This window comes from Sebastes fasciatus, chromosome 15 (assembly GCF_043250625.1).
Source record: "Sebastes fasciatus isolate fSebFas1 chromosome 15, fSebFas1.pri, whole genome shotgun sequence".
In the NCBI taxonomy this organism is placed as follows: Eukaryota; Metazoa; Chordata; class Actinopteri; order Perciformes; family Sebastidae; genus Sebastes; species Sebastes fasciatus.
In genome coordinates this window covers 6,601,360-6,628,874 of record NC_133809.1, presented here as the reverse complement: position 1 = coordinate 6,628,874, position 27,515 = coordinate 6,601,360, and the positions used below count along the sequence as shown (strand labels likewise).

Sequence of the window (27,515 nt, the reverse complement as noted above, 5' to 3'; positions counted from 1 at the left end):
AAACAACAATCAATAAAAATAACAATAATATAATATAATATAATATAATATAATAATAAATTAACAAAAACAATCAAAAACAACTGTATCATATTGTATGAAAAGAAGATATGCCATTATTATTATTATTATTATTATTATTATTATTATTATTATTATTATTATTATTATTATTATATTTTAATATACAAGTGTTGTCATCTGGGATTTACTATCGATATGTGTCCTCTAACGGCTGCTGCGCCTGACTGTATTTCTCTTACGGTTCTTGAACGCACCTTGAATCTGTTGGTCCTCCAGCATCCCACAATGCACCGCTTCCGTAGTTCCGTGTCCACGTCAAACCTGACAGCAGCCATCGCAGCAGCAGCAGAGCTGAGCTGATCTGATGGCTGCAGCAGAACCAGTTGAGGTGGCACTTTCTGAGCTCTGTGTTGTTTAGAACCGGCTTAAAAACCTGCTGGAAATACCCACCGTAGACGACACAGACTCTCAAGTAACGTAAGGGCTGTAATGTAACGTTAGTAGCTGTTTAACTGAAGTGTAACTGTCGGTTAGCTTAGCTTAGTCTTGACACATTCCTCCAGGTCAGCTGTTATGAGCCGGAGTCTCTCTGCTAAATGAGCGTCTGTCAGCCGGAAAACAGACTTTGTTTCATGAAGAGTTGAGTGGATTTAGAAGTTAAAGACGTCTCTGTGGTGTAGAGTTCACAGTTACAGCTTGATGATTAAGTTTACTGTCTCACCTCTGGAGTTAAAGCTAAGCTAGCTTCACCTCCTCTTCGGCCCTGCTTTGTTGTTGTTTGGTTTGTGGTTTGGTCTCCTCGAGATGTCATCGTGGCTGGGTGGAATCGGCTCCGGCCTGGGTCAGTCTCTGGGTCAGGTCGGAGGGAGTCTGTCCTCCTTCACCGGACAGATCTCCAACTTCACCAAGGACATGCTGCTGGAGGGGCAGGAAGAAGTAGGAGGTGAGTTTGACTTCCTGTTTTATTGTTTGGTAGCCACATCATCATCACACTCAAGTTGTTGTTTTGAATTACACAGCTTGTAGGAGAGAGCACACTTTTCCTTTTTCAATGTATTTGGTAAACATGTGCATTAGCTGGTTGATAGTTCCAGTGTACCAACCTTAAATAAGGGTGACTTTAGGTTCCCAAGTCTTGTCATGCCAAACAGCAGGTCCTAAAATAAACAAGAATTTGTTCTTTAGGAAGATTGTAAAGTTATCTCAGCTGTCAGAAAGGCATAACATCGAGCAGTAAAAGATTTCTGGCAAAAAAAATAGCCACATCATCACACTCGAGTCAAAGGCTTTATTGGCATGACTGTTAGGTGAACAATATTGCCAAAGCGTCAATTCAATAATAAATAAATAAATAAAAAAACAAAAACATATATATAAAATTCAGTAAGCAAATTACAATATATAGATATTTAAAAAGAACATGCATGTAAATGGAAGAAAACAATAAAGAAGTAATTCATGTTTGTTGTGTCAATAAAACAAACAAACAAATAAAAAACAATTAATAACAATATATTGCCATATCAAATGATAAATGTAAAAAAAAACAAAATAAATAAACAAGAACCAACCTTAAATAAGGGTGCCTTTAGGTTCTCAAGTCTTGCCAACTAGCAGGTCCTAAATTAAACAAGAATTCTGCACAAGATATCTCAGCTGTCTTGGGAGGCAACAGCAGAGAAAAACAAGGCATGACTTTGAGCAGTAAAAGATTTCTGGTGCCATTAACTGAAAGATATCTTCAAGAATTGTTACTTGTACGATCAAAAAGTATCCAGTGACTGGAAAACTACCAAAAATGTTTGGCCAACTTACTGTGAACGATGTGAAAAACAAGTAGACACATGTATCTATTGGCTGGTTGGTATTTATTTCAGTGTATCTGCCAAATAGTAGACACTGAAATATAAAGATGTTGCTTTAGGAACACCGCAACATACTCAGCTGTCATAATGGAAAGCAAATGTCAGCTCACAAGAGAGAAAAATCCAAACATCTAAATGATATGATAAGTCGACGTTGCTAGAAACAACATTGTTTCTAATATTTTGTCCATGCCATTTACTGTATATCAATAAGTATAGACTACATATTAGAAACACCTCTCAGTATAATACAATGTAATCAACAGCTCAACAAACTACATCCTCCAAAATGACCATAAAGTTGAATCAACACTGAAACAGTTTCAACAAAAATGTAACATTATACCCTCATGAATTATTTAGCTACTGAGTGTTTATACAGTATGTTGACTGTATGCTACAGTTTAGATTAGATGGTAAATGGACTTGCATTTATCTAGCGCTTTTCTAGTCTTCCGACCACTCAAAGTGCTTTACACTACATGTTAGCATTCACTCATTCACACACTGATGGCTATGCCTTCGGGAGCAATTTGGTGTTAAATGTCTTGCTCAAGGACACTTCGACATGTGACTGGAGCAGCCGGGGGATCGAACCGTCGACCTTCTGATTGGTGGACAACCTGCTCTACCCTCTGAGCCACAGCCGCCCCTATTAGAGTCATCAGTGTCCATTTTTAATTAGATTTAGGCCATTTAAATAACATTTCTCAGTTCTAGACTCATTTTTTTTTTACCTTTATCTATTCAGGGGAGATTCACTGAGAGCAATGCTCTCTTTTTCAGGAATGTCCTGATCACAATCACACAGTTACACATACCCTATTTTTTCTTCATTAATAGTGATGCACTGAATGGATTTATGTACATTGATGCTTTGTTTGTCTGGTGTTTTAAAGATAGTCTCATGGTGGATGAGTGGATAATTATATGTAAACATTGCAGCATTGAGAACTCCATTTTCTATTGCTGCTCTGTTGACACTGAATGAGTTTGACTAGTTGCATGACAATAATGTTTGTTTGAGTTTTGTGATTCACTTAAATTTTTTTATTTTGGTAGTTTCTAGCTATTGAAGGATTGAGACTGTCAAGGTGATTTATAGAGTACAGTGTGTGTGTGTGTGTGTGTGGGGTGCCTCTAAATACTCCATACCACCAATGCTCTGCATTTTGGTGTCTTTAAATGTACGGTGCAGATTGTGTAAATAGAGAGGCCACATGTTTGCAGTTAATTCCACTTCTGTGCTTCAAGCGAACTATGAACACACATGATTATAAATACTTCTTTGTTAAACACAGGGGAGAGTTCTGCTGAAATCAAGTCTGTTGCACCACACAATGGTCTAACTTTTTCCTGTCAGGATCACGTGGCAGCGCCAGAGAATGAACTTGGAAAACAGATTGAGGACCTCTTACTTGGGTCAGCAGTGTTAAAACTGTTTCCTGTTATCCTAAAGCATTTACTACCTGTAGCGTGGGTTAATTATATGTTTCTTCCAGTTTTAAATGTAACCCGCATATGGGCTATCCGATAGCCGAGTATTTTGATAGATGATGGGGGAAGATGTTTCATGCATGCACGTAGAAATATACAAACATTTTCATCCATAGCAACATCTATTGAAGTTACAGTTCAACGTTAAAGTTATTCGGGTGTAAAATGTCATGCAAACATTCTCAGTCGATGCGGTCACCCCCTCATTCATTGCCAGTGGAGCAGATAACAGCCTGATGGTAACACAGATTACAGGATTCATGATCAAATCAAATTTTAGTCATATTCCCTTTGACATGTTGATGCCTGATTCTGAATTTAATGGCACTAATTTGCTTGGTTTGTTGTTACCACCAGGTCTAGACATTAGTCTGGGATCATGGGTATTTTTATGATGTCAAAGTGCAATAATAATGGAGTCGAATCAGTCAAGTCTTATTTGTATAGCCCAATATCAAGAATCACAAATTTGCATCAGGGGGCTTTACAATCAGTACAGGATACGACAGCTTCTGTCCTTTATGACCCTCTTGAATGAGGAAAAACGTCCCTTTTACCATGGAAAAAAATGGAAGAAACCTCATGAAGAGCAACAGAGGAAGGATCACTCTCCCTGGATGGAAAGACATGCAATAGATGTCGTGTCTACAGAGTAACAACATAATGATATTACAACATAGACAATCCATATGATAAAATGGATAAATGATCAAATAAAAACATGTGAACATATATGAATGGATCCGGGAGGATATCAAGTAGTGCTGTATGATAAAGCCTATTTTCATCGTCATCGTGATATGAACATGCGCGATAAACACATCCCAAAAGACAGCCGGAAACGCGATGATTAAGAAAAATAATTTTATTTAGGGATGGTTGTTTCCAGTGAGATATTATAGAGTTCATATAGTGACTTTGTTGTTGTAAACATTACCGTTGCTCCTCTAGAAACAACATTTAGCCTAGTTATATTTAAAATATTCTATTCTAATCTGAATTTAAAGACAACCAGACTGACATAAGTAAAGCAAATATGAACACTTCAATATTTGTTTATTTATTGCAAGTCATATCGTCATCACAATACTGAACAATGATATTGCACATCGCAGATTTTCCTCATATCTTGCAGGCCTAATATCAAGCCAAAGCACAACCTCAGGCTTATATCAAAAGGCCAGTTAAACCCCAAAAGCACCATCAATCTGAAACAAACAGACAACGAGAGATAAAGCACTGACGCAGAGAGAACTTTGACCTGCAGATCTCCAACTCACAGCTCTAATCACAAACCAAAAGTATGAATTCTTATCACTGAGCCAGCTGTGTGAAGCTCTCTGCACGTCAGGCCTCTCACATCCACCTTTTTAAGTACATTTAAAAAAAAGAGAGGATATTAACTGGAACCAGATTAGCCTGCAGGGTCAGTTTAGTTTGTGTAGTAATGAATATGAATGTCGGTGTGTTGGCTGAGCTTCGTGTTCGTGTTTAGAAGATCACGTAACTCTTGATTCGATCTCCAGACATGTTGGCCTGCTCTGCTGACCGTACATGTTTGTTTGTCATGTGAGCCGGGTAAAGCAGATCTGTGTGTGTGACTAAGACAGAGAAGGAAATATAGTCACCAGTTAGTATCTCCTGAATTTGCCGTGGTAGATGAAATTCATGTTATCAGAAACCTGAATAGAAATAATCATCTATGTTTCTCTTACTGTGTACACGAGGAAAACATTTAGCTGGATTATGTTTCCGTTTAATTCATGCTGCCTGTTTTTTACTGTAAATTACAGTTTTTACTGTAAATTAATGACTTGTGCATATTGTGATATATTTTATTTTTTCCATGTAACTGCAGATGCTGCCACAGAACTGCAGGTGTCCAATTCCAAGTTGGCCGACGTTGAGGTGGCGTTCGCCTCTCAGAAATCTGAGGTGAGATTGTGTGTGCACTTACTCAGAGTCGACAGGTGAAACTACATGCTTTTCTTTTCGTGCCTAATCTGGTGCACTACACCCGGGACCTGAAACTGATATATACCTAAATAAATTGCAGCCATATTCTTTCTTTTTTTTTAACAAAATGTTTATTCATACTTATGTACATTTGGATTATATATATATATATATATATACATATATATATATATATATATATATTGCAAATGTATGTATATATTTATTATTGGAAATCAATTAACAACACAAAACAATGACAAATATTGTCCAGAAACCCTCACAGGTTCTGCATTTAGCATAAAAATATATATATATATATATATATACAATAATAATATTTGTTTATTCTACATACATGTACACACGCATAACATGACGATACCAAGAAGGAAAGGAAAAATAAATAAATAAAAAAACAAAAATTTAATTTAAAAAATAATAAAAATAACTATTAACAGTTCAGTAAAGCAATTCATTGAATTTATTGATAATAGGAAATATGTAGACCTTTTTAAACTTGACAAGATAAACATTTTAAATGGGCCCCTTTGTATTTCCTGTTGCAACATTTGTTAATACAGTAGCTTACAGGAAGTCAAATCTGTTGCCTTAGCAACAAAATGGCAATGAAAAAGACTATAATATAACACCAGCCTCATCCTTCAGGATAGATCATGGTGTTAATAAGCATCCATCCGGCTGAAGTGCCCTTTAGCATCTCTCCAGGGTGCTGCTCCGTACTTGACCTCTGACCACCTTCTTGTAAAGTGGACAAGAAAAATGTTAATTTCCTGAATATTTCCATGTTATTGACTTCCTCTCTTCTCTCTCTCTTTATTGCAGTACGACAGATTAAGAAAGCTCTACGCAGAGCTGGAGGAGAAGCTGGAGGCATCAGAGATCCAGATTAAAGGACAGTCTGCAGAGTACAGAAGCCTCCTGCAACAGAGAGATGTACGTACATTTCTATTTATAATTAAAGCATTTCTTTTGGTACTGTGACATGCTCCAGCTAATTCCTATAAAGACAGTATATGGATGTGAAGCTCATGTTTGGTATAAAAGGGTCCTCATGTTTGTTTGCGTCTCCCAGGTGGAGATCAGTCACCTGAAAGCTCGGCAGAGTGGACTCCAAGAAGAATACCAGACGCTGCAGCAGTCGGCTCAGTCTGCCTCCGTCGGTCCCGCCATGCTGCCCGTCACCACCGCTTCCTCCACCACTACCTCCTCTTCTGTTTCTTCTTTTATGTCTCGACCCTCGGGGTCCCACCAGGGCTTCCACGGTGACGAAATGGACCTCAGCGACGTCATCTGGTCGCAGCAGGAGATCAACCGGCTGTCGACAGAAGTCATGCGTCTGGAGGCCGAGGTGGCACACTGGAGGCGGATGTCTCAGGTAATGATGATGGCACACAACAAACAACTTAAAAACAAATGCTAAGACATGGTAATGCACAATCATACATGATATTTTATATCAACAAAAACTAAATTAAACTTTCTTCTGTTTATGTTTCTGAGGGGATCTAATTTATTATTTGTATTTCAGGCATCAACAGCAGCAGGAGCCGGTAACGGCGACCAGGGAGATATTCTCAAACTTCAAAGAACTATTAAGGTGAATTTTTCATTGTTGCCAGAAAAAAATCATATTTGATGGTAGAATCTACATCTTAAAAACTGCTATAATGAATATTTGATATTGACAATGGTTTGTGTATGTGAAAGGGGTTGCTTGTATTACCCGACTCTGAAGTTCCTCTTAGCTTTATGGAGCTTTGTAGTGTCAGTGTTGTGTTTACAGTTTGTTTCCGCTGTCCCCATGTGGCCAGCATTTCAGTGAATGCAGACTTGCAACAACTTGCACAGAGCGCAGTGACACTGAGACTAACCGTGATGTTATTGCTTCTTTGGAACAGGAGCTGCGAGAGGACATGGGTCGCGAGGTGGATGAACACCAGCACGAACTGGCCGCTCTGCAGGACGCCCAACGGCAAAAGATGGCCGACATCACCCGGCGACATCGAGAGGACTTGGCAGAGTACGAAGAGAGGATAGAGGAGCTGGAGGAACAGATGCAGAGTGGTAAGCCTAACTTTGGTCTGGCGGGGACAGGAATCCACAGATGTTACTGAGGAAGTCATGGCTTTAATACCAGGAAATTAGATTTTTTATTTCTGCAAAGGTCAGCTGTAAACAGACAAAATGTTGTAGCAAGGTACCTTTGCCAAATAATTCCCTTCAACTCAGTGTTTCTACTCAGACACGTCTCACAAAATGAACTCCTTCTCTCCAGGTGGTGGTCCAGCCACTTCCCCGTCAGATGCCTCCAAACTTCCTGAACTCCAGAAAACCATAAGCTCCCTGCAGGAAGCGGCAGATCAGCGGGAGGAGCAGCTGGCCGAGCTGACCGCCAGTCTGGAGGAGGCGCAGACGAGACAGGAGTCTCTGCAGCTGGAGAAGGACGAGGTCCAGGAAGAAAACACCGGGCTGCTGCAGAACTACACGCGGCTGCAAACCTCCGTCACCGAACTTCAGACACGAGTACAAGAGCAGGAGGGGAAGTCTTTGCAAAAAGCCCAGCTAGACCACGAGATCCAAGTACTGAGAAAAAACCTTACAGGTATACTGTCATTATTCTGATTCATGCTACTGAATACGCTTAAATTAAAGCTCCTCAATGCTGTAAGAAACTCACTTTGCTAAAGCTGATCTCCCCACTATAAGCCATATGTTGTTTTCCTTCATAATCAACATGTATATTAATTAAAACGTCTACTTTCCAGCTGCAGAAAAAGAAATAGAGGAAATGAAAAGCTTGGCTGAGGTAAGCGTGAGTATAAATCCTTAACTATACAACATGTTGAATATTCATAATATATATAGTGGTAGGTTTTCATGATATAACCCCCCCCCCCAGTTTAATGACTTCTGTAACTCTCTCTTTATAATTAGGCAGCACCAAAGGAAGAAGTTGAGCACGCAGACATCTTAGAGCTGAACACCATTATTGGAACGTTGAGACAAGAAAAGGAAGCCCTAGAACAAGAAAAGGTTTGTTTGTCTGATGCAGTCTGATTATTTTCACCACAGGCTGCTCAAAATGTCTGCAATAGCTTTATCGGTACAATTACTATATGCACTTTATTTAAAGTAAATGTGTCACATGTGACATATACAGCAGCAATATAAAACATGGTGATACATTTACATGTATATGTGTTAAGTTATTGGTAAAAGTCAGAAATCTGATGGAATATCGCGGGGATATCTCTAAATTGCCTCTGTATTGTCTGATTTATCTGTTAACATCGTTACTGTGATTGCTCATAGAAAACAAAGGAAAATTCTCACACATAAAATCCACCTCTGCATTGCCTTTTGATTATTTTATCAAGACATTTCTCATGGTACACTTATACATATACAGTTTATATGGCAATACAAAAGGTGAAGGAAGAGGATTTTTTGTGGGTGTTTTTATGGGAATATGGATCTTTCAGATCAATTTGAGATGTGCCTCTGGTTTGCACGTTCCACATTTTATATAAATTCTGAAGTATAATTCTTGTTTTTTTGTCTCTTTTCACAGCTTAATCTGCAAGAAAGACTAAAAACAACAGAGGAGCAAACGGTTAGCAATAATGAGTCTGAGTTTGTTGACTCTGAGTCACTGGAGGATCTGAAGGCCGAGCTGGAGAGGAGAGAAAAGGCCCTGAGAAACACTGAGGAGGAGCGGGACACCCTGATGTCTGAGCTGGAGGAACTAGACCGGCAAAACCAAGAAGCAACACAGGTCAGACTGACCTCAGTGGCCCACTCCCTTTGTTATTATATAATGATAATGATAACGTTTATCTACACCACACCCAACAACTCACACTTCACCTCTCAGCTTTATAGTGTCTGTCTCTTGTATCTTAGTTGTAGTAGTTTGGTATATCTATAGTGTATTCTGATAGATTCTTTATATTGTAGAGATTAAGGTGCAGAAACGCTTGGGAAAATGTAGCTTGTGTGGATGCCACCTGAAAAGCTAATTTGATTCAGAAAACAGTGACGCTACCATCATGCTACTGAGAAGTGTAGTTAAACTAGTAGCACCGCTACTGCAAAAGACATTCAAATCAAGCCAGAACATGGGAAAGTATGACATGTTAAAAGGAAAATATGTAGAAACCCTCACAACAAAACGGGAGGAAGGAATATTTGGACAATTTCCTGATTTTTTTTTTACTTTGTTTCTGCTTTTTCTGCCTCTAGCACATGATCTCGGTGAAGGAGCAGCTCTCTGGGCAGCTGAAGGAGGCCGAGGCAGAACTGACGGGACTGACTGCACAGCTGAACACAACCAAAGACCAGAAGAGGGCACTGGAACAAGAGCTGGACACCCAAAAAGAGAAAGCGAGCCAGAGCGCTTTCACCCTCAACGACCTGCATATGGGCAAACAGGAGCTGGAACGGACGGTGAAGGAGCTGAAAGACAAACTGGGACATGCACAGGAGCAGAGCAGGGAGGCACGAAGAGAAATCACAGAGATGAAGAAGACTGTTGAGGAGAGAGAGGAGCAATTATCTGTTGCCAAAGCAGCGCTGGATCAGGCAGGGGAGAGAGGAAGTGGGGCAACTAAAGAGAAGCTGGCTGGGAAGGAGAGGGAGTTGTCAGACCTCAGGAGAGAATTGGATGAGGTGAGGAACTCTCAGGAGGAGGCGCTGTCTGAGGACTACGAGTTGAAGATGGAGAACAGGAGGTTGAAGGCGGAGAGTGAGCAGGCCGTGGGTAAAGCCGAGGAAGTAACCAAGCAGATGAAGGAAAGCCAGGCTGCTCTGAAGAGGACAGTACGGGAGAAGGAAACTCGTATCGAAGCTCTGAAGCTGGAGAAAACTCAGCTAGAGGGTGAATTGGGACAAGCTGAGAGGACGCTAACAGAACAGGCAAAACAGTACCAGCAAACCATCGAGGAGCTGACTCGAGCCCGCTCCATGGACGCCTCCGCTTTGCAGACGGAGCACGAGCGAGCCATCAAACTCAACCAGGAGAAAGACATGGAGATAGCTCAGCTGAAGAGAGACGCGGAGCAGTTGGCGTCCGACCACAGGGACACCAACGAGATGCTTTCGATCACGGTCGCGGGGCAGAAGCAGCTGACCGATTTGCTGCAGGAGAAGGACGTCTTCATGGACACGTTAAAACAAAACGCTTCAGATTTGCAGAAGGAGATGGAGAGCAGTATGTTAGTCGTGACAAAGGAAGCGGATGCTTTCAAACAGGCACTCGAGGAGAAGGATAAACAGTTGGGGGGTATGAAGGAGGAGAACAGTCATTTGAAAGAAGAGATCGACCGAATCAGGGATCAGCAGAGCAGACCTCAACCTCTGGCTGAGCCCAGGACCTTGGACATCATCACAGAGCTGGAGACAGAGATCACACAGCTCAAGTCCTCCAGGAACGGTCTGGAAGAGGAGGTCCAGACTCTGAGGAGAACCATGGAGGAGGTGCAGGCCTCTCTCCTTCTGTCCCAGCAGTCCCTCCAGGTTCAGCAGACTGAGCTCGAGCAGGCTCATGCTCGCAATCAGCAGACCACACTTAACTATGACAGACTCATCCACGCCAGAGATGAAGAGATATCCTGCCTCCAGCAGACCGTAGATCAGCTCAGTGAGAGTCGAATCCGTGCCGACTCCCCCCCTGTGCAGGGAGAAGTCATCCTGCAGGAGGAGAAGACCCAGACTCTAAATCAGGAGAACGGCAACGAGAAACACGACCTGTCTAAGGTAGAAATAGAAAGACTGGTGAGAGGCATCAAGGAGAAAGAGACTGAGATCAGCCAGCTGAACGAGAAGAACCTCTCACTGGCCAGACAGCTGGATCAGCTGGTGGTGTCTCGTGATGAAGTGGGCAAACTGACCCAGATGATCCTGCAGAAGGATCTGGAGATCCAGGCGCTTCATGCCAGAGTGACCATGGTTGGAGGTGGTGGACACAGCCAGGATGTCATGTTCCTACAGCAGCAGCTGCAGGCGTACGCCGTGGAGAGAGAGCAAGTGCTAGCTGTGCTCAACGAGAAGACCAGAGAGAACAGCCAGCTTCGCTCCGACTATCACCGCCTCATGGATATCATGGCGGGGAAGGAGGGGGCCCTGCTGAAGCTTCAGCAGGAGAACCAACGCCTCTCCAACATGAGCGATCCCTCAGGAAGCCAAGAGATGTTCAAGGAGACCATCCAGAACCTGTCCCGCATCATCAGGGAGAAGGACATAGAGATTGATGCTCTGACCCAGAAGTGCCAAACGCTGGTGACCGTCCTGCAGTCCTCGGGAGGAGAGTTCGGCACCGGCTCCGGAGGCGTCAGCAGCAACCAGTTTGAGGAGCTGCTGCAGGAGAGGGACACACTGAAACAGCAGGTGAAGAAGATGGAGGAATGGAAGCAGCAGGTGATCACCACAGTCAAGAACATGCAGCACGAGTCGGCTCAGCTGCAAGAGGAGCTGATCAAACTGCAGGGTCAGGTCGACGCCGACAGCGATTGCAGCTCCAAGCTGTCGGTGGACTACGCAGGACTGATCCAGAGCTACGAGCAGAAGGAAAGGAAGCTGGGAAATCTGAGTCAGGAACTCGCTCAGGTCCAGCAGACCATCACCCACCTCAGCACCACCAAGGACGTCCTGCTGGGTAAACTGGACAGCGTAGCACAGACTCCTGAAGTCGTAGCTGTTCAGTCTAGTGGACCTTCTCTCTCAGCTGATGCTCCAAGCCACCAGACGTCTCCAGCAGCAAACAACGAGAAACTGCAGGAAGAAATTGCCCGATTGCGAAGTCAGTTGGCTGAGAAGGAAAACCTAATCAAGACTCTTCAGGAGAACAACCACCGGCTCTCCAACTCAGCGTCCGCCACAGAGAGCGAGCAGAGAAGTCAGGCCGAGGAGGCTCGGCTGGTCAGAGACAAGCTGGAGGCCCTGCAGAGGTCTGTGAGGGAGAAAGACCTGCTCATCAAAACCAAAGGCGACCAGCTGAGTCACGTCAGCGAGGCGCTGCGTAACCGCGAGAACGACAACGAGGTGCTGAAGCAGGCCGTCACTAACCTGAAAGAACGCGCTCTCATTCTGGAAATGGACGTGAGGAAGCTGAAGGAGGAGAACGAGCTGGTCGCTTCACGCTCTCGAGAGAAACAGTCTGAGTTCAGAGCGCTGCAGGAAACCAACATGCAGTTTTCTCTCCTGCTGAGAGAGAAGGAGTTTGAGCTAACTGCTGTGAGCGAGAAGTCAGCAACTGTGGAGAGGATGCTCAAGGACAAAGAGCAGGTCAGTTGGTAGCTAAGATTTCAAAATTGTTATGTTTGTTTCTCTTTCATTTGATTGTTTTGTTACTACAGGAACACATTTTGATATTCACATTACACTTTTTTGTAACAAACCTATTAAAAAGAGTAAATAATGATCTATTTTCTGGTGATGTGCTGCAGGGTAAGTCTGGAGAGCTGAATCAACTCCTGAATGAGCTGAAGTCCATGCAGGAGAAAGCTGTGGCGTTCCAGCAGGAGAGGGATCAGGTGATGATGGCACTCAAGCAAAAGCAAATGGAGACGACTGCAGTACAAACTGAGGTATGAGGACAGATGGTACTCACTCACAATATCCTCACAGTTAAAATGAAACCCTTTTCATTTTCATATTGCATCTGTGTTTGCTCGCTGCTGATTTATCACCTCTTCCTGTTTGGGTTACAATTTTGTACATGACAAAGTAAATATTCTACGACGCAGTATAAGGGCCACATTGAGGAAAAAAAATCGATCTGAGATTTCGAGAATAAAGTCATAATATTACAAGAACAAATGCCTTTTTCTCGTAAAGTTATGACTTTATTCCGTAATATTACGCCTTTTTTTTTGTAAAGTTAAGACTTTATTCTGGTAATATTACAACTTTTTTTTTCTTGAAATAGTATGATTTTATTCTCGTTAAATTACGACTTTTTTCTCGTAATATTCTGACTTTATTCTCTAAATCTCCGGGGGGGGGGGTTTTCCCCTCAATATGACCCTAATACTCCATCGTAATATTCAGTATGTCAGTATATAGAAATGTTTTCACCTTATGTCACATTTCATACTGTCATGAATCACGTTGTCAGTTGATCAAAACTTTTACATCCATAAAATAGATTTAAGTATGTAGAAACAGTTTATGAATTAAAGTTACTGTGGTATATTCTCATATCTGTACTACACCTGAAAGGATGTTTTTGTTATCGTTACAGCTTCAGCATATGAGGGACAAAGAGCAGCGTCTCAACTTGGAGCTGGAACGGTTGCGTAATCACCTCTTGGAGATCGAGGACTCGTACACGAGAGAAGCCGTCGCTGCAGAGCACAGGGAGACTGAACTACGCAGGAGGGTGGTGCTGCTGGACGGCAAACTGGCCACGTCCTCCAGTGCTGTGGAGAATGCCAGGTTTGCATAAACTAGAACTGCAGTGTCACTCACAATAATCACGAGAGAGGAGTGTTGTTGTTATTTATATCTAACTAATAGCTAATATGTTGTTACTTAGTTTTTGTTAGCAAATGTCCTCACCATTGAGAGACTGGATTGGCAGTATTGCCTGTTAAGGAATGAATGACTGTGCAAAATGGCGTGATGACGTTCAGTAGTCTCATTTAGCCACTTCTTAGCAACCGCCTTTTTTAAGACACGTAAAAGCTTCAAAATTCACAAGTGGGGGTATTTACTGACGTCTTTTATATCATAGAACAAACCGTTAAAATCTCTTCAGCTTGTGTTAACAACAGACCTTATTTCAGTCATCTAACTAAAAAACCCATTGACCTCCAGACGAGGGAACCGTAAGTGCTAAAATGCTAACTCATTTCCGGGTTTTAGGACTCATTCCAATGTCTGAGTATTCTCAAGAATTAAAAGTTCATTGCTCTTGGAAAGGGTATACTTGCAATATTATGCTATTACATTATCCTTATAGAGTTTGCATGTTCTCCCCGTGTTAGCGTAGGTTTTCTCCGGGTTCTCCGGCTTCTTCCCACGGTCCAAAGACATGCAGGTTGGATTAATTGTTGACTCTAAATTGTCCAGGGTGTACCACGCCTTCACCCAATATCAGCTGGGATCGGCTACCGTGATTCTGAATAGGATAAACGGTTACAGATGATGGATGGATTATCCTTATATTAGTGGCATAAATTATCCTAATCTGACAATATCGTTTATCGCAATTATTTCTTTGGCAATATGTCGTCAATATATATTTTGATATCAATCAGATTGCCTGATTAAATTAAGGTTATATAAATAGTTAAAGTCATTTACCGACCCTCTGCCTCCAGCCAACAGGCCAGTATGCAGGTGGAGTCTCTGCAGGAGCAGCTGAGTGGAGTAGTGAAGCAGAGGGACGATGCACTCATCCACCTCAGAACCTCCCAGGAGCAGGTCAACCAGTATGCAGTGTCGCTCTCCAACCTGCAGATGGTGCTGGAGCAGTTTCAACAAGGCAAGTCAGCTGCTTCTACACAAACACTCTGGTCATCTGGGATGGGTCGAAAAGTCTTTTTCTCTCAGAAAGGTTCCTAACGGAGTGAAATGACCCGGAAGTATCTCAGTAGCAGCCATGATAAGAGCTGTTTAAATCCTCTAAATGTTAAGGAAAGGAGCTTCAATGCTTCCTTTATTATCTCCTTTAGCATAGGATACACTGGAGCATCCTTTACCAAAGGAAAGGAGATAATGCAGACCCAAAATTCCTTGCAACCGCAACTTTTAAAGCGAAGCACCATTCTGTTGTTCATAAAAACAAACAATATGCTTATCTTGCATAATATTTTCATACAGTCATATACTAATTGGGATTCATGTTGATAAATATGAGTGGACAGTGACAACCACTTCGTTTTACTATTTCTATTTATTTATTTAAGTAACAAATGAGTAAAAAACAAAATAAGAATAACAAATAAAATAAACAGTAAACACATAGCAAACAAATAATCAACATAAATAAATATTACGTCCGAAAAGAAAGAAATATAAATGTAATGGTTCTATTCCTTCGCCATGAATCAAAATAACTCAATATTAATTATATAAACTTTGTGGTAACCTGTAGGTTATTTGTTTTTTATTTCAATTCCAACCTTGGTAGTGAAGTGATATTTTTCACCGGTTGTCCACGGTCAGATAATCCTTTATTACATGCTGATGTAAAGTGTTAGAGCAGCAGAACGACCAGCGGTATCTCTTTCACACACCGCAGGTGAAGCAGCCGGTCATTGAAAGACATTTAAAAACGCACGGGGGGGAAGTAGCGCCTTGTGTAGTCCATCTTCAGAACATTGTAGTTTTACCACGGCAGAACACGTCGATAACGTCCGCCGCCGTCGCATCATAACTACGCAGCCTATAGAGAAAGTGCAGTCGGATTCTCTTAACAACACGGTTGTGTTTTCCTCAGTCCTTCTGAATTCTTCTTCACATCTTTCCCTGACCTCATGACTTTTTCCTTCGAGGTCAAGGAAAAGTGGTTAGAGCGCAGTATTTCGGCCAGCTTTTTGGTCTAAAATCAGAGAACCGTGTGGTAATTGTAGTAATTGTCTCTCCCCCCCATCAGAAGAGAAAGCCATGTACTCGGCAGAGCTTGACAGGCACAAGAAGGAGAAGGACGAGTGGAAAAGAAAATCGAACAGGCTGGAAGACCAAGCATCTGCTCTTCAGGTAAACCAGAAAATCAATAACTGATCCATTCACTTTATTAATATCCGACATGTGCCGCCCAAAAGCGAGGCGACAAAGCGAACACATAGTGGCATATTTCTTGATGACAGCTGAAGCTGCAGTTACATGAAAGCCATATTAACTGATGTGCTCTCTATCAGATTAACCTCGATGAAGCCAACGGTGCTCTGGAGTCAGCGTCTCGCCTCACTGATCAGCTCGATCTGAAGGAGGAGCTCATCGAAGAGCTGAAAAAACAAGGTGAGCTGCAGCCAAGTGTTTTCACCTGCCAACTTTTAACACATGTCTCCTGAGGGATGATGAGATTATCAGATAAAATACAAAACACAAGGTGTTTCACATATCTTGGAATACTGTAATTGTTGCTTTGAAAACTCACATATTAAATCATCATTGAGCTATTTGGCTATGTAAAGTATTGCAGCATACCTTAGTCTTAGCCAACCAAAACCCTAACTTATCTATTAACTAATTCATGACTACAGTTTAAATGCTGAACAGGTGGTTTTCACGTGAAAAACACTGTAGTAAGAGAACACAGTTTCTTCTTAGTATTTTCTTTATTCACAAAATCTTTCATCTGAGTGAAACTGAAAGAGCAGAACTTAAGCTTGTGTTTGATATATCAAACTCTGACAGAAAATTATAAGAGAGATAAGCAGAAATTAATTTTTAAAAATATTTTTATTGATAGATTTTATTGATTTAATCAGTTATTTTTTGATGATTTTAACTAAAGTGGAAGGAAACCGGAGCACCCGGAGTAAACCCACACTACCCAAGTAGACAGCTCACTGCTGCCACTGGTGTCTGTCCTATAGAGACCATTCACTGGTCCTACAGAGACAGGTCTTCCCTACTCAAGTAGGTGGAAAAAAATGTCGCATCCCGTCTCTGGTGGTGTCCTCAGGTGGTTTTTGAAAGTGGAGGCGATGTAGTTATCAAAGTCTGTTGGGTTTACAAGCATTGAAACCAGCACAGCCTTTGGAGAGCCCCACTTCTTGCACAGGTCCTTGTGGAGGGCTTTGTCGGCGCTATGTGCTATTTCTGGGGTGATTTCAATCGCCGCGCCCTCGACTTCAGCCCATATATTTTCAGACACGCGCATAATGACGGGCTCCGGGTTTGCGAAAGCGCAGTTCACCATTGCTTTGCGGAAGATGCACGAAACCAGTTTCTCCACAATCATCACGACAGATGTTTTTTCTATCTGTACTGTGGGTGACTTTGTGTTTTTCAAAGCATATGTGACCCGACCACTGTGTTTGCAAACATGACTGGCTATCCACCACCCCATCAATGCCAAGAAACGATAGACTGTGCGATTTGTTTCAGCACGCACTGACCTTCTGAGCGCCTCTGGGACAATGTCAGGTATGTCCACCTCCATGACGTGATTGAAGAGGAGATCGCAAAGGGCGTTTGTGAATACCAGGTCTTTCCCGCTGCAAATGTGTCTTAATCTATCTACCACACCTTGTCCATCATCTTCAGGCAGAAGCAGAGTGACAAAATCTTTCCCGAATTGATCTGCATCGCGGTCGTCAGCTCCGGAGTCGTGGCTGAATTTGTTCTTCAGCTCAGTTGCGAAGAAATGCATCGACAGCTTTGCGAACTCTGTGGCAAAAAAGGTCTTCATCTTTTTTGCCACACCTTTCAAGGTCAATTTCCTCTTTTTCTTGGATTCTGGGCTTGCAGCATGTTCCCTTTCCAGATACTCAACCTCTTTAACGACTGACTGAGCGATGTTAGCTGCAATATTTTCAGTCTCCTTTGAGGTGTAGCATGGCAGCAGCTCACGCTCGGTGTCGGGCATGTCATCCAGAAGAGATCTTGTGATTTCACTGAGCTCTCTCCCAATGATTTCCTGGGCAAGCTTGGTCGTTGCATCCACAAAACTGACCTTCTCCAGGGTTTCTGATTGGCACTCGTCATCACGGGTCTTATCACCATGTCGTTGTGCGTCAGTTACGGAGGTGTCCTGGATTGTGGGACTGTCAAAACGGTGGAATTTGGTGAGTTTGCAAGGAGTTGTTGCAATCTTTGACCTAGTTGATTGTCGAGGTTTGCACAGACCTTTCATCTTGCCCATGAATGTTTTAAACATCCCGCAGGCATGACTGACCATTTCAGCAAGTGTCTTAGACTCAAGGTAAGAGACACTCTCTGCAGATGAGCCGTTGATCTGTTTTGCAACTTCTACAGCAATCAAGTTGGTCAAGGATTTCGCGTTGCAACAGGTGACGTCGATGTCCACGTTCAGGACCACAGAAGCAGTCCGAGGGATCATGTCGCCCAGACTGGACAGAACACAATGCGTACATATGGTTGTGTCCTTAGGCGGCCAAAGGGACTGTAACAACACTGATATCAGGTCCAGAATCAGCTTTGCCAACATAACCTCTGTGGCAATATCAGCTACACCTGATTTCAGCAATGTCTGCTGTCTCACTGTCATCCTTTGGAAAAAACATTCCATCACAGGACGAATATCCTCCACTGTAATCTTTCTAGTCATGGCGATTGTCTTCGGTGCTTTTCTGAATTTCTGTAAAACGAATTGCTTTTCCGGTTACGAAGTTTCGGGTTACGAAGTTTCAGTTACGAAGTTTCGGTTACGAAAATGTGCTAAAGGATGAATCGGCCTCAAATCCTGCTTTAAAACGAACTGCTTTTCCGGGTAGAAAATGTGCTAAAGGATGGCATTGGCTTCTATATGTAAACTATTCAAAGCCTGATGTCATAGACGATCAAAGGAACGTTTTCCTTTCAAAGGAACGTGTTCCTTTGACGTCAGGTCAACGTCAGCACCGTTCTAAACTCCGACCTGACGTCATAGATCGAAGTAATAGATTGTCTGCTAAACTCCACCTGCCCTTAGCAACCGTTGCTAGGCACCTGCGGCAGCTCTTGATCGTTTTCACGGGAGTTAAATACATTTTAATGAATAAATCTGAGATTTCGAGGGGAAAGAAAGTCGTAATATTATGAGAATAAAGTCAGAAATTTAAGAGACAAATTGTCCCGGTTTTCACTACTATTAAAATAACATTATACTACTTACATAGACGTTTATCATGTTCCACTCAGTCATTTATTTATAAGCGCATGAGATAATAGTATACAGAGAGCCGGCACAGCGCACCACGCTGCTGTCTCCAGCTAGAGCAGCGGTCTGAAACCTGCAGCTCTGAGTTATAAGAGGAGCGAAATGCCCGTTGATGCGCAGAAGGAACTGTGTGTAGAATAATTAATCACAACGACACGTTTGATGCGAACAACAATCAGGAGAGCTCTGTGGTTCAAAACTGCTCAAACTGTAATCACCGGATCTGTTGTGTCTGTGCGTCATTGTGGCCCGACAGCGCGCAACATCCCTCTAGTTGGAGACGGCAGCCTTTACTATCAAAAGAGACATTTTAGGCAAAGAAAACGAAAACATTTCTGTCTGGAGCCGCAAAACATTTAATCATTGTGATGAAGGTAACACAGTTTATAGTCTAAGTATATAGAATATAAGTCTAATGCAGTGAGGGCCAAAGAGATAATGTACTACAGAGTATTAGGGCCACTTTGAGGGGAAAACACGTCTGAGATTTACAGAATAAAGTCATAATATTACGAGAGTAAAGTCATAACTTAACAAGAAAAAAGTTGTAATATTATGAGAATAAAGTCATAACTTTACGAGAAAACCTAAAAATTACTACTTTATAATATTATGACTTTATTCTCTCGTAAACCTATGACTTTATTCACATAATATTATGACTTTATTCTATAATATTATGACTTTTTTTCTCGTAAACCTATGACTTTATTCACATAATATTATGACTTTATTCACATAATATTACGATTTTTTCTCGTAAACCTATGACTTTATTCTCGTAATATTATGACTTTATTCTCGAAATCTCAGATTTATTTATTTTCCTCAATGTGGCCCTAATACTCCATCGTAGACCTACAACAATGATAAATAAAAAAGAAATTTTAAACAAAAAACAATTATTCATTTCCATTTTTATGAATCCACAGAGAGCCACTGGAGAGGAGCTAAAGAGCCTCATGTGGCTCCATTTGTTCTCTGTTAAAATGATGTCTTTATGTACACAGTTAGGCAGTATAAGCTAGTTGCTCGTTCAGGAGATCAGTGATATGCTCAGATTCCAGTTTGTCTTCTAACCATCTGGATGGACAAAATATTCTATCTGCTGCACAATATATAACATTTTTAGCATATTATCATTGGTTATATTGGTATATATTGACTTTCTAATATTTTATATTTTCATACAAAATAAAGCGTTCATATTTTACAAAAAAGAGCAAGGACATGTCCGACTACGTGGCAGGGAAATATAGACGTTAAAGATCATCTTTATCATATTTATTATAAAACCATCCAGATGGTCAGAAGAGTCTTTGATGCTTCTGAAATACCTTCAGGACAGCCGGTACGTCTTGCTAAACGGGTCGGGTGTATATATATTTTTCTGAAATCTGCTGCTGGTAATACATGAAAGGCACACACACTCTCTGGGACTATGTGAAACAGGGACATGACTTTAAATGATTAAATAACATCCCTTTGCTCTGTCTGTGTGTGTCTTTGTGAAACAGTGGAACTGAGACAGGAGATGTTGGAGGAGGCGCAGAAGAAGCTGATGACTCTTCTAAACAGCACAGAGGGGAAGATAGACAAGTAAGTTCAGTCCTATCTGGGTTCATTCAGCTAAATGAGATTATGATTAAAAACACATATGGTTTTCATTATTACTCTCTCACAGTTTCAAGGAATTGTAGACCGTCACACAACATAAAAAAGTTTTAAAGACTGTATCTTTTACGCCTGTGACGCCTGTGAATCTTAAGCCCTATTGGCAGGGGACTAGTATTACCATGAGGGGACCTCATGTGATTTAGAAATCACCCCCATGTCTGTGTTTAATGCAGCGCATTCGCACGGGACAAGTTATATTTTAAGTGATTTTTACATCAACATCTTCAACATCCGCTTATATTTAACATATTATACTATATAATATTTATATTTAAAGGTGCTCTGTACGATATTCAGAGCATTAATATCTGCACTGTGCAGAATTGAATTGCCACAAATAAAGCTTTTGTACCTCAGTTTCCCCGGAGAAACACCTGTAAACAAATACTGAAATGAATAAATGTATTAACGATCAATGCAGCTGCATAAAAATGGGATTAAGGTCTTGAATTACATCATGCCTTATTATTCCTTGTTGTTCTGTTTCCAGAGTCCTGATGCGTAACCTGTTCCTGGGATACTTCCACACAGCTAAAACCAAGCGTGCCGATGTGCTGAGGCTCATGGGAAGTGTTCTGGGACTGAGCAGAGAAGACGTTGACAAGGTGAGAGATTCCTTGACTCATATTCAAAGTATTTACTCAAGCAATCACATAATCAACCTTTTTAGGCAATAGGTATTAATACATTTTATTATGGTATAATGGCAGTGAGTAATGGTTGTGGCATTGTGCCTTACTGGGAATAAATGCATGACTCATCACCGCAATAATAAGTTAAGTATATATAAGATTAATTTAATTAAATACATTTCTCTGTACGTGTATGATTTATTTTATTACCTTTGGTTGAGTATATGTAAGTGGACAAAACAATGGAAACGCCACATAAAAAAGCAGTTTCACTTAAAAGTAACTACAGTTACGCACAGCTGCAAAGTTTGTCATGTTACATTACCATTTAGCCCTTATTTTGACACAACACGAGGTAAGAGAGCTTTATAGTCGATGTCCGAAATGCAGATTCAGTGGTTTGTTACGACAAAAAGAACAGCGGGGCAGCGTGGAGAAACTTGGAAAAATTGGCATGGCGATATTCACAGAGGTCCCTTGACCTCTGACCTCAGGATCTGTGAATAAAATGGGTTCTATGGGTACCCACGAGTCTCCCCTTTACAGACATGCCCACTTTATGATAATCACATGCAGTTTTTTGAATGCAGTATAAATGTGTTATTGCCTCCTATTCTAAAAATGGTGTGTTTGAATATTTCTGCATACTGGGGTCCCTAAACAGTCTCGGAATTATATAAATTGGGTATCACTGTAAAGCTGATATTCTTGTGGATCAAATGAGCTCAACTGTATTCATGTGTGATGATGTTAGTCCCCATAGACCATTTTTTAAAATGACTACTCACTGTATAAAATGACCTGTGGTGACCTCTAGGATAATCACAGCCTCATGAAACGTTGCAGCCACAAACTAGAGACCTAGAGACAATAAGGGGGTTTCTGAGCAGTTTCCTGAACAGAAGAGCTCGCCGTCCCATCGCTGAAAAATGCAATTCTTGCAGAAATCTCCAAATGTCAAAAGTTATTGATACCAAATCAAATCATGGCTTTTTCTATGGTGTTCCTCAAGGTCTTGGTGTCTTAATGTAGTATTTTGGAAGGATTATTGATCATTATTATAAATTATTGAGTGGTAAAAAATGGTTAAATCTTGCACCAAATCTCTGTAACATATGGTATCAACTCAAAAATTGTTGCAACTACTTATGAGACATAAGAGCTGGGGAGCTATCTCCCCCTAAAAACCCCTCTATCCCCCCTAAAAAAGACAAAATGGGTCTATGGTAAAGAAGGGTTGAGTGGAAGAGGTTAAAATCTTTTGGCCGAATACTGAAGCAAGTCAAGTATTTATATACTGTCACTGTCCCAGGTCACTCTGACTGTAAGGCAACCGATCTCTTCCGGCCTTCTAATGTTTAATTAGTCAAACAGGCAAACAGTAAATCCTGAAACTCGCTGTTCAACTGTGAAACTCCAGCAGCCCCTGAAAACCCTCTCAGTGCTCGGCCCCGAAAAACGAAAGCATTTCCTTATCCAAGACCTTCTGGCAGGAGCTCGGTGGGAGTCCATCCAACGATTCCAAAGTATATTACCCAATACCCTTAAAGTAAAACAGAGACAGCATGAGGGGTAAATGCGATTACAACTCCTCAGAAGACCCAGTTTTATTGTGCTGGAGGTCGTTCCACTTTCTTTTTTTTTTTCAATCTCCCCCTCATCTCCTGTTAATGCGATTTAAATTTTCCACTCAACTCGTGTTTACGGCGGCCAAGTGTCCCACAAAACCAGACAGCGAGTATCCCCCCTTCTGCTGCCTTTTTTTAGCCCAAAGCTGTGGTCCGTTCACTCTATATATGGGGTCCGTCCAGCTGGATCCTGCCCGGCACAGGACGCTGACGATTAGGGAGTATGAATGACAGTGAATAATAAAGCCATAAGTTTCCCTTTAGGATTGTGGGCTGTCAGCAAAGAGTCCGAGTCCCTGTATATAAGCTTAACTAGTGAGTAGGTCCACAAAATAATTTTCCAGAACGTGGTGGCAGGCAGAAAGGAAACTAAGGGCAATTAAAACTGAAATAATCCGACCGCTTCTTTGAAAACAGAAGAAAATCGACTGTTCAAAAATAGCCTGAATGGACTGTATAAGACTGTAACGTTTACTGTACCTGCTCTCTTCATCATTTTGCTTGTTTAAGTAACGATTAATACCTTATTCATGTACTTGATCATAAAATATTAGGTGTGGGCGACGCTTCGTCACTGCCGTAACACCTAACTTTAGTGGTTTTTTTTGCCTGAACCGAAGCAAATGTTTTTGTTTATTTCCCAACATTAAGCATGTGTTTACTGCGACCGAAAAGTGACGCCGAAGGGTGTGACAAAGCGTCAGTATATGACGAGTTAGGATGAGATCGCGTTGGATGGCCGAGTGTTTAGGGTGCGTACCAGATGGGCGCAAATGCCCTGAGTAGAGCATCGGTTTGAGTCATTGTTTTTAAGAGAGAAAAAAGTCTAAATTCTCTGATTTCAGCTTTTTAAATGTGAATATTTTCTGGTTTCTTTACTTCTCTATGACAGTAAACTGAATATCTTTGAGTTGTGGACAAAACAAGACATTTGATCTTGGGGTTTGGGACACACTGATTGACATTTTTCACCATTTTCTGACATTTTATAGACCAAACAACTAATCGATAGATCGAGAAAATAATCGACAGATTAATCAATAATGAAAATAATCGTTGAAGCCCTCGCCCTGAGCAGCGAGTCCCCGCTTCCTGGCTGGCCGGACCGTTGCTGCATGTCATTCCCATACTGTCTTCCCCCACATTTCCTGTCTCTCTCATGATCAAATAAAGGCATAAAATATTAGGTGTCAGTGATGACTTGAAGACTTTATTAATTGTGATAATCCAATAGTAATTGTCTGCACTTCCTAACCAACCATCTGCAGATGTTAGAGGACGACGGACGGCACGGCGTTACTGGATGGGTGTCGGGCTGGCTGGGAGGCAGAGGAGCACAAAGTGTCCCAAACACTCCCCAGAGGCCCACCAGCGGCCAAGGACTCAACTCGGTAAGAAAGTTCTTTTAACACAGAGACACACAGTTTCTATTTTATACAGTATACTATACCCTAGTCTCACATGGCGCTAAAGAAAGGTCTGGCTCCACACATTATCATACTGGTATCGGGGAAAAATTGCTTCTTTCAATAAAGAAATACTCTCCAGTTCTGATATAACTGATGCTACTGCAACTACTCTAACGTCTTCAGGAGCAGCCAGTGTCGTCTCACTGACTATGGTCTCACAGGATGCCGATTTGTCCCTGATCTGGTTTGCCAAACACAAATGCATTACTTGAAGAGTAATGACGAGATGGATTTTCATGTGATAATGTGATCCTGCGATTCTGGCATGATCTCATGACATTGCGAGAATCCAGCTGCCGTGCATGATAATACAAATTGTACATTACAACCTATTCATTTTCATAAGATATATCAACAACACTTCCCTGATAAAAATAGGAAATATATCTGTGTTAACATGTGCCCTTCAAAATAAAAGTCTCAACAACATACACACCACTACCACACATACTCGCCACTGCAGTATTCATACCGATGTTTTTAGGGATACACATTTATGGCTGCAGAGTAGCTGGTTAAAAAAAACATTAAACTGTGATCTGCTGAAGTGTCCTTGAGCAACACAATGATTCCTCGTCAGGATGCTATTCTCAAGCCAACTCTTGGCTTGAGAATAGCAGAGCTTTTGGACTCCTTGTTTAGGATGTAAAACAGAATTCCCTTGTTAGAAAATCTCAGTAATTCATCGGTGCTACACACTGTCCTGTCCTCTGTTGTTGCAGTCCTTCTCAGAGATGTTTGTAAAGTTCCTGGAAATCGAGTCGACCCCTTCGCTGCCTGCACCGAGGCTTCCAGTCCATGACATCAAGCCTCTGAGCGCCCCTCCTCTGAGACGAACCAGCGGTGCCGCTTCCAGCGCCGCGACAGGTAAACGGCCCCTTTGGGGGGAAAAAACGCCGCCAGGATGTTTCTTTCTTCTGGTGCGCTTAATCAATCATGTCAGACGGGAGGCGTTGTTCTTCCTCTTACATCCCCCGAACACATCAAACCTTATTTAAATCTCTCCTCACAGGAGCTGCAGTATACGGCAAACGGCCCGGCGAGTCCAATCCTTTCCTGGCCCCTCGCTCTGCTGCCGTCCCCCTGCTGGCTGGTTCCAGCTCCGGCGGCCCAGGAGGTCACCTGCTCATGAAGCCCATCTCCGACGCCCTGCCCAGCTTCACGCCCATTCCGGTCTCAGCCGAAAGCGGAGGAGCTGTGCTCAAAGACTTGTTAAGGCAGTGATTGAGTGCCAGATAGACATTGATAGTTTTACACTACACAGACAGCAGTTCTGCTACTTATTGCTGCTCTTTCTTTTTTTTTTTTTTTAATATCCTTCAAAAATAAATGATCTGAGAATTCATGAAGGCTTAATATTCCCTTTTTTTGGGAGGGGATTTTGTTTTTTTGCAATTACTGTTCTATGCAACAGATTCTCCCTTTACACATCAGTCTTGACATTATTGTTACGTGTTGACCCACAAGTTGAAAATGATCAATGAAGTGACTACACATGCAAACAGGTTGCGAACATTTTCAACTAGTGGATCGTTCATAGTTTAGAGAGCATAGAAACTGTCCTTTCGGGTTTATGAGTTACGTCTTACATTTATGATTTTTCTTCATCGCAGCAGTTCTGAACACAAGTGACCTTGTAAACTCACTGTGTGCAGTTCAATCCATGTGGGTTGAGTCTAATCATCACCTCTGTTTGCAAGAGGAAACATCTCATGTCTTTCAGTGTTCATCCTTTGACTTGCATTGGACAACTTGTATTTTCTTGTCTTTCTGAGTCTTTATTTTTTTTCTTCTTTTCAACAATGCAGTGAATTGTTTCTGATCCAGGACTTGCCTAAAACCTCTGGCAGCAGTAGTCTGCGTAGAGATTTATGTGGTTCAGTACATCTGTTCAAACCATAAAGACATTTTTGCTAAATCTTGTCTTTTCCAGACGGCCAGACTGTGATATGCAACAAGTAATTATGGCTGCGGACTGTGGTTGATCAGAGGCTTGAGACTGCTCAGTACTATTATATAGTCATATATATATATATATATATATATATATGTAAATGGGTGGCGTGTTTTCCTATTTATAGGCACTAAGGAAGTTTTGGGAAGTTAAGTGCCTGCATTTTTGCTAATTAGATAGTTGTATAATCAGGATTGTAAATGGTTAATATAAATATATATATTTACAAAATGTAAAAAACTGCACATTTAAAAACGTTTTACCTGACCAGGGCTGGCCAGCGCATAACTGAGCTGCTCTACATTTTTTTGTATAGACATCAATCAGCCGCTGCAGAGGGAATGTTACAGGGTGTCTCCAGGTGTATTATTAAAATGTAATAAGAATTTTTTTAGATGTAAAAATCAAAAACTTGGACGTGTCAAACAGGAGTTGGATTATCTTAAATTGAGTTAGTACCGGTGATTTAATTGGAATTTAAAATCAAATAAAGGTACTGCTGTGCTGACCCTTTACTGCTGTGATTTTTGTCTTCTTCCCTTTTCCCCTCCAACGCGCATTCATGCAACCCAGATGTGGCTACTACTACAGCGTGGGTTGGCTACGCCAGCTGTTCAGTGTCACTCAGCTGTATGTGGAGGAGTTGTGTGGAGTGGGGGCTGTTTATATCTTTGGAAAACAGACACCCACTGTGTATGCTTTATGCCTTTTTGCACAGGAGTAGCAGCTTGTTGGGAGTTGAGTGTCTCTCTCTCTCTGTGCGCGCTGACCGGAGGGGGCTGGCTCTCCATGATTGAATCCAGCTGTTTCTGAAAGTGCTCGGAGGAGGCCAGTCGTCAATTTGCATTGCTAAATAATCTGCAAGAGCCTGACAAGAGTGGAGGAGAAACAGAACAGTCCATTTTGAAAAAGGCATTTGCTGCAACACTTGGTGGTCAATGCACCGAAGCTCCAGCTC

General features: G+C 41.7%; 1 protein-coding gene across 2 annotated transcripts; it reads left to right on the top strand.

Moving 5' to 3' along the window:
* The first annotated feature begins 336 nt into the window (after positions 1-336).
* On the top strand, positions 337-27,072 carry trip11 (thyroid hormone receptor interactor 11). Of its 2 annotated transcripts, none has more exons than XM_074661771.1 (21): positions 337-967; positions 5,245-5,321; positions 6,189-6,299; positions 6,439-6,741; positions 6,895-6,963; positions 7,265-7,430; positions 7,642-7,968; positions 8,132-8,172; positions 8,301-8,399; positions 8,938-9,141; positions 9,609-12,647; positions 12,809-12,949; positions 13,606-13,799; positions 14,687-14,850; positions 15,964-16,067; positions 16,229-16,328; positions 20,715-20,796; positions 21,365-21,479; positions 24,403-24,525; positions 25,326-25,470; positions 25,616-27,072. In XM_074661771.1, the coding sequence occupies exons 1-21, from the start codon at positions 829-831 to the stop codon at positions 25,825-25,827; spliced, it is 5,955 nt and encodes a 1,984-aa protein (XP_074517872.1). In that variant the 5' UTR covers positions 337-828; the 3' UTR covers positions 25,828-27,072. The 2 variants fall into 2 exon arrangements, with proteins under 2 accessions (XP_074517872.1, XP_074517871.1); XM_074661770.1 differs by having other exon boundaries at positions 354-967; positions 8,132-8,178; positions 25,616-25,948.
* The last annotated feature ends 443 nt before the right edge of the window (positions 27,073-27,515 follow it).

What these genes read in the sequence shown, in the direction of transcription:
- trip11 (XM_074661770.1), top strand. Translation starts at nt 829, where the DNA reads ATGTCATCGTGGCTGGGTGGAATCGGCTCCGGCCTGGGTCAGTCTCTG. An exon ending in GCCTCCTGCAACAGAGAGAT is followed by an intron (nt 6,300 to 6,438) that starts GTACGTACATTT and finishes TGCGTCTCCCAG; the next exon opens with GTGGAGATCAGTCACCTGAA. An exon ending in AGTGCTGTGGAGAATGCCAG is followed by an intron (nt 13,800 to 14,686) that starts GTTTGCATAAAC and finishes CTCTGCCTCCAG; the next exon opens with CCAACAGGCCAGTATGCAGG.